General features: G+C 42.3%; 1 protein-coding gene across 2 annotated transcripts in view; it reads left to right on the top strand.

Annotated features, from left to right (window-relative positions):
• Window positions 1-20,040, top strand: part of PSMD14 (proteasome 26S subunit, non-ATPase 14) — a 78,572-nt gene that overhangs the window by 12,166 nt on the left and 46,366 nt on the right. The window contains exon 3 of one of the 2 annotated variants that reach the window (XM_077272840.1): window positions 5,151-8,019. The exons of the other annotated variant lie outside the window; for it this stretch is intronic. Within the exon in view, the coding sequence (XP_077128955.1) occupies window positions 5,151-6,566 (1,416 nt within the window). The 3' untranslated portion in view covers window positions 6,567-8,019. Of the gene's footprint in view, window positions 1-5,150; window positions 8,020-20,040 lie in introns of those variants that run through there. 2 annotated transcript variants of the gene reach the window in all.

The raw sequence follows: 20,040 nt of genomic DNA, 5'->3' as shown, positions 1-20,040 counted from the left end.
GGAACTCAGAGATCCAAGTGATATGTATATTTATTACCGTAATAGAGCATGCGTCGGTACAGAAGAGGGCCATCGTTTGGGTCAGCAGACCTTTTTTCACCGCCAGTGAAGAATGTCAGACATGTAAGCACTGCAGGAATGTGCCATCCTTTGCAGTCCTAACCTGTCTTGACATCATTCACTTGCCTGGAAAAAGGTCTGTTGACCGAAACGTTGGCCCTCTTCTGTACAGACGCATACTGCATTAATAAATACACGTATCACTTGGATCTCTGAGTGCAGTGACATTTGTCATTACTTGCTTCCTCTTTTGGTATAGGGTGTCATTTCCCCAGTCAGTCAGTGACTACAACAGTTGCTTGACGTCCCCTGTTGGAAGAAGAAGCGAGGAGACTGACATGAGGACACATGGAGCAGAACCAGGGAATAGCGAGTATCCGTTAGATGCCCGTTTTTTGTTTTTTTTTTTTTGTTATTTTCAGACCACCAAGGGCCCACTTTTAAAAATAATTGCGGGTAACCCCTTTAGTTGAATTTATTTTCTTACATTGGAAAGATGCCAATACACTCAGTTTTCTTCACTTTATTGATTCTCCCCCCCCATATACATGGTAGTTTTTCAATATGATACATGTTCCAGCATGTCAATGGGTGGGTGCTGTTTTTTGTCAAGTAAAGTCAGTGGGTTGAATTTTAAAGCACTTATTCCTTGTTTGCATAGTTCACATGTGCAAATTTGTTCTATTTTTTGTTTTGTTTTTTTTCATCAGTGTTATAAAAGCATTAAAGATGAAAAAAATAACAAAAAATATGAATAAAATCCCCCCAGACCAATCAGAAAACAGTAGAGAACTAAAATATGACACTGCAACAAGAACAAATTGTTTAAAGGGAACCTGTCACCCCCCCCCAGTCGTTTCAAACTAAAAGAGCCACCTTGTGCAGCCGTAATGCTGCATTCTGACAAGGTGGCTCTTTTAGTTCTGGGTGCTGTAACTGCAGAAATAATCAGTTTTATTATTTGTCAGAAATACCTGCTCCTCAGTCAAGTGGGCCGGCGTTTCCCCCCTGCTTCAGACAGCACACAACCGTAACTCGCATCTTCTTGGCGCCGCCTCCTCCGCACCGCTGTTTTCAAAATAGCCGGCGCCTGCGCTCTTTTCCCCTGCCTGGTGCAGGCGCAGTGAGCGCTGGCCGTCTTTCCTCATATGCAGTCTAGCTGACTGCGCCTGTGCGGCCGCCCTGCCTGTAAATCCCAGCCCCGCAGTGTGAATAAATCATAAGTCACTGCGGGGCTGGGAATCACAAGCAGGGCGGCCGCGCAGGCGCAGTCAGCTAGACTGCATATGAGGAAAGACGGCCAGCGCTCACTGCGCCTGCACCAGGCAGGGGAAAAGAGCGCAGGCGCCGTCTATTTTGAAAACAGCGGCGAGAAGATGTGAGTGACAGCTGTGTGCTGTCTGAAGCAGGGGGGAAACGCCGGCCTCCTTGACTGAAGACAGGTATTTCTGACAAATTATAAAACTGATTATTTCTCTAGTTACAGCACCCAGAACTAAAAGAGCCACCTTGTCAGAATGCAGCATTACTGCTGCACAAGGTGGCTCTTTTAGTTTGAAACGACTGGGGGGGGGGGGGGGTGACAGGTTCCCTTTAACCCTGCTGTACTGTTCGGGTCAATATGAGACCCTGTAGATTTTTTCATATGAGGATTTGAAACTAGTGGTATCTTGACTTCTCCTCATTTGTGGAGCTCTATGTATTTTTTTTGTTTTGTTTTTTTGTTTACTTTTTGCTACACGCTGATTGTTACACTTGTACTGTTCGGGTCAATATGACCCGATAGCATTTTATACTGTTCTACAGGTCTCTGATTATTTCTGACTGCAAAAGTTATGTTTTTTTTATGTGTACTTCATGTCAAAATGGTGGTGGTTTCACTGTTCTTATCAGTAAGCAAGTAATTATCTACACTGTGTTCCAAATTATTATGCAAATTGGATTTAAGTGTCTTAAAGATTTACTTGTTTTGTTTTTCAAATAAACTCGTGGATGGTATTGTGTCTCAGGGCTCAATGAATCACTGAAATCAATCTTAAACACATGTGATAATTAGTTTTCCAGGTGATTCTAATTAAAGGAAAACTACTCAAAAATGATGTTCCACATTATTATGCAGGTCACAGGTTTCAAGCAATATGGGAAATAAAAAGGATCTCTCGGCTGCTGAAAAGCGTTAAATAGTGCAATGCCTTGGACAAGGTATGAAAAAATTAGATATTTCACGAAAACTTAAGAGTGATCATCATACTCTGATGAGATTTGTGACTGAAACAGAGCACAGACAGAGTTCATGCAAATAAAGGCATAATGAGGAAGGTTTCTGCCAGACAAATTCATTGGATTAAGAGAGCAGCTGCCAAAATACCATTACAAAGCAGCAAACAGTTATTTGAAGCTGCTGGTGCGTCTGGAGTCCCTCGAACCTCAAGGTGTAGGATCCTTCAAAGGCTTGCTGTGGTGCATAAACCTACTATTCGGCCACTCCTAAACAGTGTTCACAAGCAGAAACGGTTGCAGTGGGCCCAGACATACATGAAGACTAATTTTCAAACAGTCTTGTTTACTGATGAGTGTCGAGCAACCCTGGATGGTCCAGATGGATGGAGTAGTGGATGGTTGGTGGATGGCCACCATGTCCCAACAAGGCTGCGACGTCAGCAAGGAGGTGGAGGAGTCATGTTTTGGGCCGGAATCATGAGGAACCAGCTGGTAGGGCCCTTTAAGGTTCCTGAAGGTGTGAAAATGACCTCAGCAAAGTAAACAGAGTTTCTGACTGACAACTTTCTTCTATGGTCTAAAAAGCAGAAACGTGCCTTCAGGAGCAAAATCATCTTCATGCATGACAATGAATACCTCTGAGTAATTGGCTGCTATGGGCATAAAAGGAGATAAACTCATGGTGTGGCCACCATCTTCCCCTGACCTCAACCCTATAGAGAACCTTTGGAGGATCATCAAACAAAAGATCTATGAGGGTGGGAGGCAGTTCACATCAAAACAGCAGCTCTGGGGGGCTATTCTTACTTCATGCAAAGAAATACAAGCAGAAACTCTCCAAAAACTCACAAGTTCAATGGATGCAAGAATTGTGAAGGTGATATAAAAGAAGGGTCCTATGTTAACATGTAACTTGTCCTGTTAGAATGTTTTGTAGTTACATAGCTTTTTTGTTCAGTGAATGTGACCTCCTAATGCTGCAAATTCCACAAATGAGCATTTTCAGTTCTATAAAACATATCAAATGTTTAGAAATTCTACTGTGCCTAATAATTTGGAACAGTGCATTTTGAGTTTTTATTCATTTTGGAGATTATACTGTTATCATTGGGAGGTTTCTTCAATAAAATTCGATGTATACTCTAACGGGTGATGACTTTTATTAGACTGACTGTCATTTTGCACCGACCATTTAGGAAAATCCGAGAAAAATGTCATTTGCATAATAATTTGGAACATAGTGTAGTATTATCCATTTGCTGTTTGTGAGAGAGGAGACTGGTTGTCTATCATTCAAAGGCTGGGGGTTTCACTGTTATCAGTAATCAAGTATTTATTTAGTCAAATGCATTTTCAGTTTGTGAGAGAAGACGCTGTTGTCTTATAAATTGGACACCAGTCATTTGACTTAAGGTACCGTCACACTCAGCGACACTGCATAGATATAGACAACGAGCCGATCGCTGCAGCGTCGCTGTTTAGGTCGCTGGGGAGCTGTCACACAGACAGCTCTCTCCAGCGACCAGCGATCAGGGGAACGACTTCGGCATCGTTGAAACTGTCTTCAACGATGCCGAAGTCTCCCTGCAGCACCCGGGTAACCAGGGTAAACATCGGGTTTCTAAGTGCAGGGCCGCGCTTAGTAACCCGATATTTACCCTGGTTACCATTGTAAAAAAAAAAACCCAAACACTACATACTCACATTCTGATGTCTGTCACGTCCCCCGGCGTCCACAGGGTTAAACTGCTTTCGGCAGGAGCGCTTGCCAATGTCAGCGCCGGCAGTAACAGCGGTGACGTCACCGCTGTGCTCTGCTTTACGGCCGGCACTGACAGTCAGTGCAGGGAAGCTCTCGGCAGCAGCGCAGCATTAGCAAGCGCTCCTGCCGAAAGCAGTTTAACCCTGTGGACGCCGGGGGACGTGACAGACATCAGAAGGTGAGTATGTAGTGTTTCTTTTTTTTTTTACTTTTACAATGGTAACCAGGGTAACTATCTGGTTTCTAAGCGCGGCCCTGCACTTAGTAACCCGATATTTACCCTGGTTACTATTGTAAAACATTGCAGGCATCGTTGCTTTTGCTGTCAAACACAACGATACACGCCGACCTGACGACCAAATAAAGTTCTGGACTTCTAGCTCCGACCAGCGATATCACAGCGGGATCCAGATCGCTGCTGCGTGTCAAACACAACGAGATCGCTATCCAGGACGCTGCAACGTCACGGATCGCTGTCGTTATCGTTGTAAAGTCGCTCAGTGTGAAGGTACCTTTACACCCTGAAGCTAAAGGTACCGTTACACTAAGCGACGCTCCAGCAATATAGACAACGATCCGACCTAAACTAGATCGCTGGAGTGTCGCTGTTAGATCGCTGTAGAGATGTCAAACACAGCAGCTCCAGAACGATGCAGGAGCGATCCTGTGACGTAACGGCGACTCGCTTATCGTTCACGCTCCATGTAAAAACATTGCTGACATCGTTGCTTTTGCTGTCAAACATGACGATACACGCCGATCTAGCGACCAAATAAAGTTCCAGACTTCTCGCTCCGACCAGCGATATCACAGCGGGATCCAGATTGCTGCTGCGTGTCAAACTCAACGAGATCGCTATCCAGGACGCTGCAACGTCACGGATCGTTGTCGTTCTCGTTGGAAAGTTGTTTAGTGTGAAGGTACCTTAAGTCCTGTGAAAGAGACACTGGAATCTGTGAGAGAGAGAGCACTGAGCTGTGAATACACATTTTTACAGGTATATATTTTTTTTTTTTTCAAAACTTGGATAAAAATGTTTCTAAAATGTCTATTGACTGACGCTGTGAATACACATCTTTACAACTATTCTTTTCTTTTCCAAACTTAGATAAAAATGTTTCGAAAAAGTATATTGACTGACGCTGAATTGGAAGAGCTTGTCAAAGCCTCTGAGTCAGAAGATGATGTCCCACAGGAAATAATGTCCGAAGAGGAGGACCACATAAGCGAGATGGAAAGCAATGTTGAAAATTCGGATTCTGAAGTGGAGTATGAAGAGGAACATGATACCCAGACAACTAGCCGGATGCAAGAAACCCCTTCTAAAAAAAAGTGTGTAATTTGGAACTTGCAGCCTAGTCAGGCTGGTAGATTGTCCTCTGAAAATATCATAAAAGCTACTCCTGGTCCTACAAGGTACGCTACATCAAGAATATCTGATATAGGATCAGCATTCGCATTGTTCCTAAATATGACTATCCTAAATATTATAATACAAATGACAAACATCGAGGGACAAGTAGTTTATGGTGATAAATGGAAAACATTAGATGTGACAGCTCTAAATGCTTATATTGGTTTACTTCTTTTAGCGGGAGTATACAAATCTTATGGTGAATCAACTAAAAGTTTGTGGAATTGCGAAACCGGTCGCCACATATTTAGAGCTACAATGTGTCTTGAAAGGTTTCATGAAATTTCTAGAGTACTGCGGTTTGATTCTAAAACAGATAGAATGGAAAGAAGAGCTAAAGATAAACTAGCACCTATTAGAAATGTTTGGAATCAATGGGTAGAGATTCTACCGAAATTGTATAATGGTGAAAATGTAACTGTTGATGAGCAACTGGTGGCATTCCGAGGTAGGTGCCCATTCAGACAATATATACCAAGTAAGCCAGCAAAATACGGCATCAAGATCTGGACACTTTGCGATAGCAAAAGTTCATATGCTCTAAATGTTCAAGTGTATACAGGAAAAACCCCTGGTGAAAGACCTGAAGAAAATCAGGGTGACATTATTTTGGATTATAATGCCACAAAGGGAGCAGTTGATACTTTAGACCAAGCAATAGCAACATATACATGCAAACGTAAAACCAATCGGTGGCCAATAATTTTATTTTATAACATACTGGACATTTCTGCATACAATGCATTTGTCTTATGGAGAGAAATCGACCCCGATTGGAACCGGAATAAGCTGCATAAAAGAAGATTGTTTCTTGAGGAATTGGGCAAATCCCTGGTTAGGCCATATATTGAGAGCAGAAAAGTGACCCCCAGAAGTGAAGGAGCAACAGCCATTGTAAAAAGTGTCCAGCATGCTCAAGAAAGAGACTCCACATCCACGGCCTCCACCAGCACCGCTACCAGCAGCACAGCTACCAGCAAAAAAAGGAAGAGATGTAGCTTCTGTCCATCTTCCTGTGACAATAAGACTAATCTGACATGTGCTGGATGTTCAAAATATCTGTGTAAAGGACATGTGTCTTATTATTGTGTTCAGTGTAAAAACGCATGATCAGGTTCAGTTTTTTCTTTTTTTCTTTCTAAAAAGGTTGAAGTTTTTATGATTTTTCATTTGTTGATTTATAAATTGTGTTCAAAAAGTTAAATTCCATGTTTTAGTAGTAGTAATGTAAAGCTTCTTTGTTATTTGTGTGCAGAATGCCAACAATCAAAGATAATTGTAAAAAACCTGTGTAACTTTTTTTATGAAAAAAAAATATATATTAAGTTTGAATTTAAATGTTTCATTTATTTATGATCAACCATGTTCACATACAGTATAACAATGAAAAAAGTATTCAAATAAAACACTTAGAGTAGCTAAAGATCAAGAATTAATAGGTCGGGTCATATTCACCCGGAAACAGTACAAGTGTATAGCAAATGCGAACAGAACAGCAGGGTTAACCCCTTAACGACCGCCGATACGCCTTTTAACAGCGGCAGCTAATGGTACTTATGCCTCGGCGCCGCTTTTTAACGGCGCTGAGAAATAAGTGTATAGTGCCCCCCCTAGAGTCGGAATCTCTCCGGGGTCTCGGCTACCGGGGGTAGCTGAGACCCCAGATAACATGATTCGGGTTGGTTTTTACCTACCCAAGTGTTGAGATCGGTATAACGGCGACCGCAAAAAGAAAAAAGTCAAATTTTCCATTTAATTTCTCTTTCCTCTGATATGATCGCACCTCAGAGAAGAGAGAAATTTGATCCCCCTACCCCCGCAACCTCCGGAGTCCCTGATGTCCCCCAGGCCGCCAGCGTCGTCTTGTAGGACAAAATGGCAGGCACATTCGCAGTGCGCCCGCCGAGATCTGCCGGCTGGCACCCAGCAACAAAAGGAAATTTTTCCTATTGGTTCATTTTGATCACTGTGATAAGTCACAGTGCTCAAAATAAAAAAATAAAAAATTGTAAATCAAATCCCCCTTTATTACTCCCTTAGGTAAAAATAATAAAATAAAAGAAAGTCTTTATTTCCATTAGGGTTAGGATTGGGCTAAAGTGGGGCTGGGCTAAAGTGGAGTTGGAGTTAGAATTTGAGGGGGTCCACTGTTTAGGCACATCAGGGGGTCTCCAAACGCGACATGGTGCCACCGTTGATTCCAGCCAATTTTGCGTTGAAAAAGTCAAATGGTGCTCCCTCCCTTCTGAGCCCTGCCTTGCGTCCAAACAGTGGCTTTTCCCCACATATGGGGTATCGGCGAACTCAAGAGAAATTGCACAACACATTTTGTGGTTTATTTTCTCCTGATACCCTTGTGAAAATAAAAAAAAAATTGGTTCCAAAGTATGTTTTTTTGTTTTTTTTTTTGTGTGTGAAAAAGTTAAAAATTCATTTTCTCCTTCCATATTTCTTTAGTTCTCGTGAAGCACCTGAAGAGTTAATAAACTTCTTAAATGTGGTTTTGAGCACTTTTAGGGTGCAGTTTTTAGAATGGTGTCACTTTTGGGTATTTTCTGTCATATTAACCAAAAAAAAAAAAAAGTTTTGTAAATTTTGTTGAAAAAATTAGAAATCGTTGGTCAACTTTTAACCCTCATAATGTCCTAGCAAAAAAAATTGTTTCCGAAATTAAGCTTATGTAAAGTAGACATGTGGGAAATGTTATTAACTATTTTGTGTGACACCACTCTCTGATTTAAAGCTTCTTTTACACTTGCCATGTTTTTTGCGGCTAGTTATTGTAGGCCTTTTTTGCAGGCGGAATTGCCGTAATTTTCACGGTTTGCCGCAAATACGGGCCACAAAAAATATTGCGGGTCGCCGTTTTAGAATAGTAGGGGAAAAAAACAGCGTTCCGCAAACAGTCAACATGGTGCACCGCAAAAACAAGCTTTCATTGTTTTTGCGGCCCCATTGATTTACAATGGGGGGCCGTGTCCGTAAGCCGTGTAAAAGATCGAGCAGGCTCAATATTTTTTTCACGGCCTTAAATACGGCCATATGGCATACGGCGCTCCGACGAATTGTTGCGGCCCCATAGAAATCTATTGGGGCTGCAAAAACAGGCTGCATAAACATGGCAAGTGTAAAAGAAGCCGAAGTGTACAAAAATTAAAAGTTTGAAAATTGCAAAATTTTCTAAATTTTTGCCAAATTTCAGTTTTTTTTCATAAATAAACGCAAGCTATATTGAAGAAATTTTACCACTAACATGAAGTACAATATGTCACGAGAAAACAGTCTCGGAATCAGTGGGATATGTTGAAGAGTTCCAGAGCTATAACCTCAAAGTGAGCGGTCAGAATTGTAAAAATTGGCTTGGTCATTAAGTACCAAATAGGCTCTGTCACTAAGTAGTTAAACAAAACAAAAACAAAACTTGTATTGATAGTGTGAGTGAGCCCTGATTTTTGGACTTGAGATATTCCACATATGGTGACTATCAGAGGTCATCTTAGACTCGCGTGATGGCTGCACAGAACTGCTGAGGAAAACCTTTGTCTAAAGAAGCAGCACTTCTGCAGACAAGTAGGTGACCTCCTGAGTTTGCACAGAAATAAGATGCATCTGTGATGGGTTTTGTTTGTGGACTCTCTCGTTAATGGGGTTGTTCACGTTTTAAATACTTGTATTTTGGGCTAAAATCATTTTTGTAATTGGGTCTCGGTAAAAATTTTGCAACATTTTCTCTCCATAGTCTTGCTCTTGCTCTTGCTCTTGTTCTTGCTCTTTTTTTCCAGCCCCAAATACATGCATTTAATAAAAATCACCGGAATTATTATTATTTTTTTTAATGTTTACTTCATCACCATCATCTGGCATGAAAAGATTTTAAGAACATCTGTTGGCGCGACCTAACCCGTGAACTGGGCAGATGACGTGCCCGCCTGTGATCTTTGTCGACCTTTGTGTAAAGGAGACCTAGGAGAAGTCGAAAAGGGGTTTCTCACCTTGTTTGTGCCCTCCGAGTTCTCAATGCGCATTTTAATGATGTCACAATTAACTTTCTTTAATTCCAGCTTCTGTCTTCTTGAAATGTGAGAAAATGTGTCTGAAAGGTCGACATATGGGCTTCATACAATTGATTCTGCCTAGAAATTAGCAAAATGTTAATTTAGCGCTCCTTAAGAAACATGTAGCGTAAATCATATGCACAGTGCAACAAATAACACTTTCTTGTCCTGTTTGTAGTCTGCAATTTTAAGTTGAAAAGCAGTTTGTTTGTTTTTTCCTCTCCTACTTCCGCACTTGACCACCCTCGGGTGATGGTAATCTGTATTGGTCATGTGGTGGACACCAGGGTTACTTCACACGGGACAGACAACGGCACTGCAAATCTGATACAATTATAATAGGAATGAAATATTTGTATATCATTTCATAAATATTTTCCTTTCAGAGAAATTTGAGGAACATTTGGGTAATTTTTAGTATCTTTTTATAACTATTTATTACAGACTATCTATTTTTATGAAGGACTTGGAGTATTGGAAAATAGAGAAGACTGAGGCTTTACTTACCTGCTCAACAGCCGTGGTTTGTTACTCCTCTATCAGGGGTGGGCAATTAACCGAGGGGTCACATGAGACGATTACTGTTGTGGAGGGCCGAACTAATAATCTGAAATAAGTTCTGCTCCATTTTAATATTAACATTGATTGTATTTATTTTCTATTAATATTAACTGTATCACTTAATATTGAGCAGAATTAGGCATGCGGGCATCCCCCTATATACCATGAGTCCCCACACAGTCCCTCTGTATGCAATGTGAGCCCCCACACAGCCCCTCTGTACGCATTGTGAGCCCCCACACAGCCCCTCTGTATGCATTGTGAGCCCCTGCACAGCCCCTCTGTATGCATTGTGAGCCCCCACACAGCCCCTCTGTATGCATTGTGAGCCCCCACACAGCCCCTCTGTATGCATTGTGAGCCCCCACACAGCCCCTCTGTATGCATTGTGAGACCCCGCACAACCCCTCTGTATATACAGTGTGAGCCCCCGCACAGCCCCTCTGTATACAGTGAGCCCCCGCACAGCCCCTCTGTATACACTGTGAGCCAGTACCCCTCTGTATACACTGTGAGCCTGTGCACACACAGCCTCTCTGTATACACTGAGCCCGCGCACACACAGCCCCTCTGTATGCATTGTGAGCACCCGCACAGCCCCTCTGTATGCATTGTGAGCACCCGCACAGCCCCTCTGTATGCATTGTGAGCACCCACACAGCCCCTCTGTATGCATTGTGAGCACCCGCACAGCCCCTCTGTATGCATTGTGAGCACCCGCACAGCCCCTCTGTATGCATTGTGAGACACCACACAGCCCCTCTGTATGCATTGTGAGACACCACACAGCCCCTCTATAGACAGTGTGAGCCCCCGCACAGCCCCTCTGTATACACTGTGAGCCAGTGCCCCTATGTATACACTGTGAGCCTGCGCACACACAGCCCCTCTGTATACACTGTGAGCCCGCGCACACACACGGCCCCTCTGCATACACTGTGAGCCCGCGCGCACACACGGCCCCTCTGTATACACTGTGAGCCCGCGCGCACACACGGCCCCTCTGTATACACTGTGAGCCCGCGCGCACACACGGCCCCTCTGTATACACTGTGAGCTCGTGCGTGCACACACGGCCCCTCTGTATACACTGAGCTCGTGCGCGCACACACGGCCCCTCTGTATACACTGTGAGCTCGTGCGTGCACACACAGCCCCTCTGTATACACTGTGAGCTCGTGCGTGCGCACACGGCCCCTCTGTATACACTGTGAGCTCGTGCGTGCACACACGGCCCCTCTGTATACACTGTGAGCCCGTGCACACACACGGCCCCTCTATAGACACTGTGAGCTTGTGCGCACACACAGCCCCTCTGTATACACTGTGAGCTTGTGCGCACACACAGCCCCTCTGTATACACTGTGAGCCTGCACACACATACGGCCCCTCAGCATACAGTGTGAGCCTGCGCACAGCTCCCATATATACTAGAGGATGTGGATAGCAGTGACAGTGGTTTGTAATGGAAGGCACGGTGTGTCCCTTCTGTTGTTTTGGGCCATGGGCTGTGTGTTCCAATCTGGAGGGCCGAATGTGGTTCACTTGCTGCACTTTGCCCAGCTCTACTCTACATTGTAAGAGGAGAAATCTGCTGTGAAAATCCACATTGGAAACTTGACATGCTATAGCCTTTATCTGTATTACAGGCCTATTTCCTTACACAGATATTCTGCAGCGCGATGCTGTTATCTTTTAAGATCTCATGCGTTCTTGCACTATTTTGACGTTTCCCTGCTCTACAGTGTTGATTAATGCTGCACCCGTGGGCCCATCGTATTTTTTTTTTTTTCCCCTTTTGGAGGTGTTAGAGTTTAGTTTTTTCTTTAAATTGTGTTAACAATAATAATAAAAAATAGATATAAATTATACTTGGCCAGATTAGCAAGAACGTGAGTTGCTGTGAACCAATCTCTGCTTCCGCTACAATTGGCTGGACATGCCTGGTCAGTAATCAATGGCCGTAGCCGCGACTGGCTGAGCAGGGGGGTTCGGTGTGTCGAGATTGAACAAGGTGAGCGGTGGCATTTAAAAAAAAAAATATATATATATATATATATATATATATATATATATATATATATATATATATATATATATATATATATATATATATATATATATATATATATATATATATATATATATATATATATATATTATACATACACACACATTTAAAAAGTTTCCTGCAACCTGAGTGACCGCAAACAGTGATATTGAAGTCTGTAAAACCTAGAAAGGTCATTGATCCAGAAACTATAAGTTGATAATGAAAAGTTGTAGAGCGTTTTGGTTTCTTCCCCTTTGGGGGAATGGCTGCCTCTTTCCCTTTAAATAATGAAAGCTGGGCCCAGTTCTGTTCCCAGTGTCATGCTCTTTGATTTGGCGAGGTAGGAGACTCGCATGGCAATAGCCACTAGTTTTCCTTACACAGTTGCCAATTATCTATCATGTTCTCCCATCTGTGAGTGTATTTTATCAGATGGGATAGTTGGGACCCTTCCAGGGTAGGGCAACGTGGATGGCACTCAAACCTTATCACTTGGAAAGTGAATTCTGAGGCATGGGGCTTGTCATTAAATGGATAGAAAGGAAACTGTTTTCTACAGCTTGTGAGAACACAGTCATAATATATATGCAGACCTGGAAGACCTGCCAGTTGCACAAGACTTTCCCGTCCGCTCATGATTACGGATCAAGCCTGATGCATTCGAGGGACATCTGAATAACTGGTTTTGCCGTCGACATATATTACAGCTATGGTATGTCTCCAAGACTACAACCACGTGGCAGCACCAGGAAGGCTCCTGGCATATATGTAAAATGTAATCCATAGGCCCCCATTAACCTGACGTAGCCAAAAGAGTATTCATTTGCCCTTTGTTGGGCTTACATCAGGAATTCTTACTGCAAGTGATGAGCAAATGTGCTGGGATAAGGTGTTATCTGAGCATGCTCAGGTGCTAACCGAGCGACTTCGATGTGCTTGAAAAATATGTTCGAGCCCCGGCGGCTGCATGTCTCACAACTGTTCGACAGCTGCAACAAATGCATTGTTGGTTTGTCTGTTTGTTAGGAAATCCATGCATGTGTTGCAGCTGTTGAACAGCCAAGAGACATGCAGCAGCGGGGACTCGAACATGTTTTTCGAGTACGCCGAAAACACTCAGCACCCGAGCATGCTCAGATAACACCTTATCCTAGCTGACCTTAAAAATATCCAAAAGACATATAAACATTAGTTATAGGGGTTTTCCCATCATATAAAGATCAATAACCGGTGGGTTCTACTAACATATACAACCAAAGTACCCAGAAAAACGCCACTCAAGAGTATAAAATATAAAAAAATTTTTATTAAAGATTAAATGTAAAAAAGACATGAACCAGAGAGTAAATGGGACACGTATGAGGATTCAAAAGGGGATGAAATCAAGTAGATAAAGTTGGGAGGGGGTTTTCACAAAAGTAGAAGGTAGCCTATATCAGACAAAGCAGGGAATAATAATGAACTTCCATGATTCACGTAAGAATTTGCATGAATGGTATGATACCGTAGATCGTAGTACAGACTATTAAAGGGAATCTGTCACCCCAAAAATGGCCTATAAACTAAGGCCACCGCCATCAGGGGCTTATCTACAGCATTCTGTAATGCTGTAGATAAGCCCCCAATGTATCCTGAAAGATAAAAACAGGTTATATTATGCTCACCCAGGGGCGGTCCTGTCTGATGGGCATCGCGGTCCGGGTCCAGCGCCTCCCATCTTCATACAATCACATCCTCTTCTTGCCGCGGCTCCTGCGCAGGAGCACTTTGTCTGCCCTGTTGAGGGCAGAGCAAAGTATTGCAGTGCCTACGCCTCTCTGACCTTTGCCTGCGCACTGAAGTACTTTGCTCTGCCATCAACAGGGCAGACAAAGTGCTCCTGCGCAGGAGCCGCGACAAGAAGAGGATGTGATCGTATGAAGATGGGAGGCGCCGAACCCAAACCGCAGCTCGACCGCCCCTGGGTGAGTATAATATAACCAGTTTTTCTTATCTTTCAGGATACATTGAGGGCTTATCTACAGCATTACAAATGCTGTAGATAAACCCTGATGCCGGTGGCCTTAGTTTATAGGCCATTTTTGGGCTGACAGATTCCCTTTAAGACAGTATAGTGACAAACATAATCAGTCCGTCTAAATGTATATCATGCAGTATAATATTTGAAGACAAAATAAAAAAGGCTTAATCACTCCATATCTAATATAAAGGTAGTATAGAGCTTACCAATATTTAGGTGAAGGGACCCCACATACAGCCACCAGTGCCCCGACGCACGTTTCGCTTTCTGAAGGGGAGTGTGTTATCCGAGCTGGTTTGCTCATCACTACTGCAGTCCCACCTGACCCTTGGAGGCCAAAAAAAGTTTTTGGTTTTTTTTTGTCCTACATGAGAAAATTAGTGATAGTTGGAGATTTTTGTATTGAGACCCGGGAGCTTCAAGTTGCGCCATTGGATGATATATGCTGGTATACATGTGCTACGACATCCGTCTAAGGCGTGACAGAAATCCGTCCAACGTGTACCACCAACTTTCACGTCTCACAAAAGATTAGCACCAATATTAGGGCTGTGATCTGGCATTAAAAAATAAAAAGGCCATGCAACTTGTAATATCGTCTGAATGTAAAGTTACTTGCAATCTGCTGTTCTTATCCGATTAACAAGTATTAAATACAGCGATCGTGATGCTCATATCACGTGACCAGTGACACCGTGTACCCCTAGTTCCCTAGTCAAAAAGGGTCTTCACATAAAAACAGCCCTTTTGCAAATTGATTGAAGTGGGAGTTGTAGCTTTTCATACGCCTTGCTCTCGATCAGAAGAATGGATCTGCAGCCGCTTTAAACAAAACAAAAATGAGAAAGTAACCAGTGTTCAGGATGTTTAAATCAATTTACTGTATATAATGGAGCAGTACGGCACTTGCTGAATTGAACAAATAGGCTCAGGGCACACAACAATATATGTATAATTATTGGATGACTGTTGCGTTTTTTTTTTTTAACTGATGCAGGCCAGGCAATCAGATGATCGCAGGGTGTCTGAAACCAGTGCCGATACCGGTTATCAGTTGTGGATCTTCCTTTTGGCCATACAACACATGGGAACAGCTGAGTGTAGCAGCTTCAACTCCATGAAGGACTTCTTACAAGGAGACCTCCCATGTGGGAACGCCATGAAGGACTTCCTTACAAGGAGACCTCCCTAGTGTGACATCCATATTTTTGGCTTCAGGTCCATGAAGGACTTCCTTACAAGGAGACCTCCCTTGTGTGACATCTATGAAGGACTTCTTACAAGGAGACCTCCCTTGTGTGACATCTATGAAGGACTTCTTACAAGGAGACCTCCCTTGTGTGACATCTATGAAGGACTTCTTACAAGGAGACCTCCCTTGTGTGACATCTATGAAGGACTTCTTACAAGGAGACCTCCCTTGTGTGACATCTATGAAGGACATCTTACAAGGAGACCTCCCTTGTGTGACATCTATGAAGGACATCTTACAAGGAGACCTCCCTTGTGTGACATCTATGAAGGACTTCTTACAAGGAGACCTCTTGTGTGACATCTATGAAGGACTTCTTACTAGGAGACCTCCCTTGTGTGACATCTATGAAGGACCTCTTACAAGGAGACCTCCCTTGTGTGACATCTATGAAGGACATCTTACAAGGAGACCTCTTGGGTGACATCTATGAAGGACTTCTTACAAGGAGACCTCCCCTTTGTGACGTCCGTATTTTCCGGGAGCTGGATGTCATTCTGTGACAACCCCTTTTTAATATAGCGTAGTACATCTATATCTTCATTTTATGGAAGGATTAAATCATGTATAGCTTTAGGTCCACTTATCTTCACCTTCTATTTTTACAGCGGCAGAACATGAGCCCTGAGACAATTACGGACAATTCGTGTCTGAGCCAAGTATAACCTCTTACCCATAACAATGCTGGTTTTATATCTAAGCGTCGTTAGGAGAGCCAGTAATTGGTGTGAGAAGCTGGGGCCGTCTTTCTGCCTGTACGGCAGTGGGCAGCGCTTGTCCTCGTTATCCCATGGACATAGAATAGCCACCATTTCTGACATCATTAGGGTCATTAAGGACTTGCTTTATAGAAGAAAAAAAAAGTCACACCTTCTTATTCCCTTGTGTGATTTCCTCATTGTTTGTCTTTAAAGTAACTGGAAAAATACATGGTCCACATTAAAGCAATCATTAAATACATGTTTACGGCATATGTTACTGCCTGTTCCTCACTGTAGAAAACGACTGTCTATGGCACAATAGTATTAGCAAATTATAGGGGGTAGATGTGGCTGCTTTGGTCACTTTACCAACAGACTGCCCCAGTATATAGGGTGATAATTGCGGTAAAAATGTCCAGAGACTGAGTTGCTCATTGTGTTTCTTATTTATTAAATATACGGAACGCGGCTCGTCCTACTCTTCACCTTTTTCCAAAGGAGATTTGCACATAAAACTCATGGGCATGTAACAAAACTGATTGACGTAAGTTTTCATTATGGGGGGAGGGATTGGGAAGCCTACAGGTGAAAAGAAGCGGCCACAAACTTTTTTTTTTTTTTCTGAGATTTTTTTAATTTATTTATTTTTTTAATTTTTTTTTTTAGGTAATTCAATTTGTCGTTTGATGGAGTATGCCACACTTTTTTTTACTTTATTTTTTCTTATTAGTTTTACCGGCATATACAGAAGTATTATGGACCCTATGGGTGCATCAATACCAGTTCATTAGGCACAGATGCTTTTGTAGGAATCGCGTGTATGTTTACTCAGTTAGTATCTTGTACTCCACCATCAACTCCATTTTTTATTTCTTTGAGGTTTTCTATGCTCTGTGTGTATCTTGGAGGCATCTGCTATGGATTGCCAAGCAAATTCAGGCCTCTTGCACTCTACAGGCCTGTACTGTACCTCCACCTGCTTCATAATTTATGCAAAGCACATTAATTCTTTTTTATCTCTACCAAATTTTGTGAGATTATTATATTTGTCTATGCCCGAAGCTGCACACCTCATGTCACAATCCACTATGTTCTTTCCCCCAAATAATAAAAAGTAAGCTTTGCGTCAGAATTGCAGACAAGTTCATAGGAAAACTCTTGAGAAAAGCCATAACCAGAGCACAGATATCAAGATTTGAAAATGGCATCAAGGACCAAAAATGCACAAAAACTGTGATGAAACTCTATTTCCTTATGGACTTGATGCTGATGTTGGGCCATAGCGGTTTTTAACCATTAACTAGCGAGTAGTGGTGATCGAGCGCTATCGGATAAGGTGGTATCCCAGCATGCTTGTGTGCTAATAGAGTATCATCGGTATGCTTGCGTACCAGGTTTTTAGTCGCCATGGCCCAATCATGTCTTCCGGCTGTTTGACACAGTGTTACAGCTGTGTAGAAGTATATGCTGTCACACTCAGCTCGGGCAAATGGTCTACACAAAAAAAAAGAATCCGCAAATCTATAAACAGTTTGAAAACTATGATGGGTACATAGTCTATCCTTGAAAAACGGACGCCTGAGTGAGGCCTAACGAGCAGTGTTTCCAGCTTTGGTTGACCTGCTGTGGCTTCATGTAATACCACATTTCCCCTCTAGTGGTCACTGCAATGGAAATGTTCAGCCAATGGCAGCTTTTTGTAGCCGAATGCACCATCTTGGCAGTAAGATCCTTGACGATCTGCTGATTTCTAGCTCTTTGTGATGAAAAAAGGAACTCTAACCCAACTGTAGAAGAAGGGTCAATAATGGTCGCATTTCACCTCCACCACTTGATAACAGTAGTAGTGCCGATTCATTACCTACTTTATTATTTATTATACATTTTTATAGCGCCATTTATTCCATGGCGCTTTACACATGAAAGGGGCAGATATAGACAAGTACAATAGACCTGAGCAAAGCAAGGCACTAACAGGTACAGGAGGAGAGAGGATCCTGCCCGCGAGGGCTCAGTCTGCAGGGGATGGGTGAGGATACCCTAGGAGAGGGTAGAGCTGGTTGTGCGGCAGTTCAGTAGACTTAAGGATCACTGCAGGCTTGTTGGAAGAGGTGGGTCTTCAGGTTCTTTTTGATGGTTTCCGTGGTAGGCGAGAGTCTGATGTGTTGGGGTAGAGAGTTCCAGAGTACGGGGGAAGCGCGGGAGAAGTCTTGTATGTGGTTGTGGGAAGAGGAGTGAAGAAGGAGATTACTTTATGATCATGTCATAAGGCAGATATAATTATTTTCTTAAAAATAATGCTAATTTTACTTCGTTGTTTTTTTGGGGGGGGAACAGTCAATTCTTTTTATTGTCATAGGACAGTTGGACCTTCCATACAATCTCAGGTTTCTTGTATGTCAAGGACCAGCTTTAGGAACATTACTCATCGGCAGCCTTTTAATTATTGTTCTCGCTTTTGTTTAACGTCGCCCGAGTTAAACTTTCAATGCGACGCTTACAAGCCGACGGTTAATCTGTCGAAGGGTTAAAACCAGCAGGAACGAATTCATTTCCACTTTAATGACCTAGCCTTGCTGGGCTTGGACAATGGGGAACATGCATCTGACTTGTACTCCTATTGCCAATTAACACCTCCGATAACAGGTTGCCTCCTCTCGGCACCGACGCAGTCGCGGTAGTTTACATGCAGCTTGTTTTTTTCACACTACTCGTTTAATGCTCACGAAATTAAAGCATTAAAAGGCTGGCTCCTCAACTACGAGATAAACATAGCGTCCGCTGCCCCCCGAATGTATATTTGTGTATTTTTATGCTGCTTTCCACTCACTTTTCCTTTTTATTATAAATCAGCCGTGGAAAAATGTAAAGATCCTAATTGCTATAAAGTTTTACTATCTGGGGAACCCAACGATCGGCCAAATCTGTTATATTAATGTCACTGCTCATTATCTAGGTATCGTTTTATCTTTTGACTTCCACTTTTTTTTTTTAACCTTTATTCTTAGAATAGTCTAGTGTAAAATGAAGCCTAAACTAACGTAAGGATACAGTAAAAAAGAAAAATAGATATTCAACGCTGCGTAAAAAACAAGCGTATTATTAATGTAGCCCTTGTTAATATTCCTTACTTCTGTAAGATTATTTACTGCACACACAGTTCAGCGTCTGATTACAGCTTTCTTATCAGTCGTTTTGACTCTTGTTTAATCAGCAGGTATTTAATAAACCTGGCGAAGTAAGTGACGGAAGTTCACACTAACAGGAAGGTGAAGTAAAGCGGCTAATAGTGTTAATAAATTTGCTAAAAGGCCTGAGCAGATAACACATTAGGTTTGTGCTGTTACCGTCTGAAATGCCTTTTGTAGCACTTTGTCAACAAGTACTGCCCATGTGAAAAAGACGAGGCAGAGCGCCGACTTCCAGCGTATTCCTCTACAGCACGTGATTCTTATTTTTTTTTGTAAGCATGTCATTTAAAAAAAAAAAAAAGAGTTTATGGTTTGTAAAAACCATTTAGGGTGCAAATTGATCTTTTTTATTTTTTTTGTGTTGGATTTCATCATAGTGGCGAATACGAGGATAATACTTTTTTTTTTTTTTTTCTCCCAGAGTCATAGCCTATATTACATTAAAAAAAAAAAAAATTGAGTAAATAGTAGCAAAAAAAAATAAATAAAAGTTTTAAAGCAGATTGCGCAAACTTTTCGATTAAAATACGTTGAGATGGTATCAAATTGTCAACTATGTCACTGTATAATGTGATGTGCATGAGATATCCGAATACATGGACTCAGGTAGGATAAGATATTTTATTATGGAGGGATTCTCATCTAAAATCAATTTTGTTTTCAAATATGATGGCGTTTGGAGCCGCTAATCTATGGCACACCGTGCGCCTACTACACCATAGTGCTGCACTTTAGTAAATCCTTGTCGCCC

Source organism: Ranitomeya variabilis, chromosome 7 (genome assembly GCF_051348905.1).
Source record: "Ranitomeya variabilis isolate aRanVar5 chromosome 7, aRanVar5.hap1, whole genome shotgun sequence".
NCBI classification, from domain to species: Eukaryota; Metazoa; Chordata; class Amphibia; order Anura; family Dendrobatidae; genus Ranitomeya; species Ranitomeya variabilis.
This window is presented reverse-complemented; position numbering and strand designations above follow the sequence as displayed.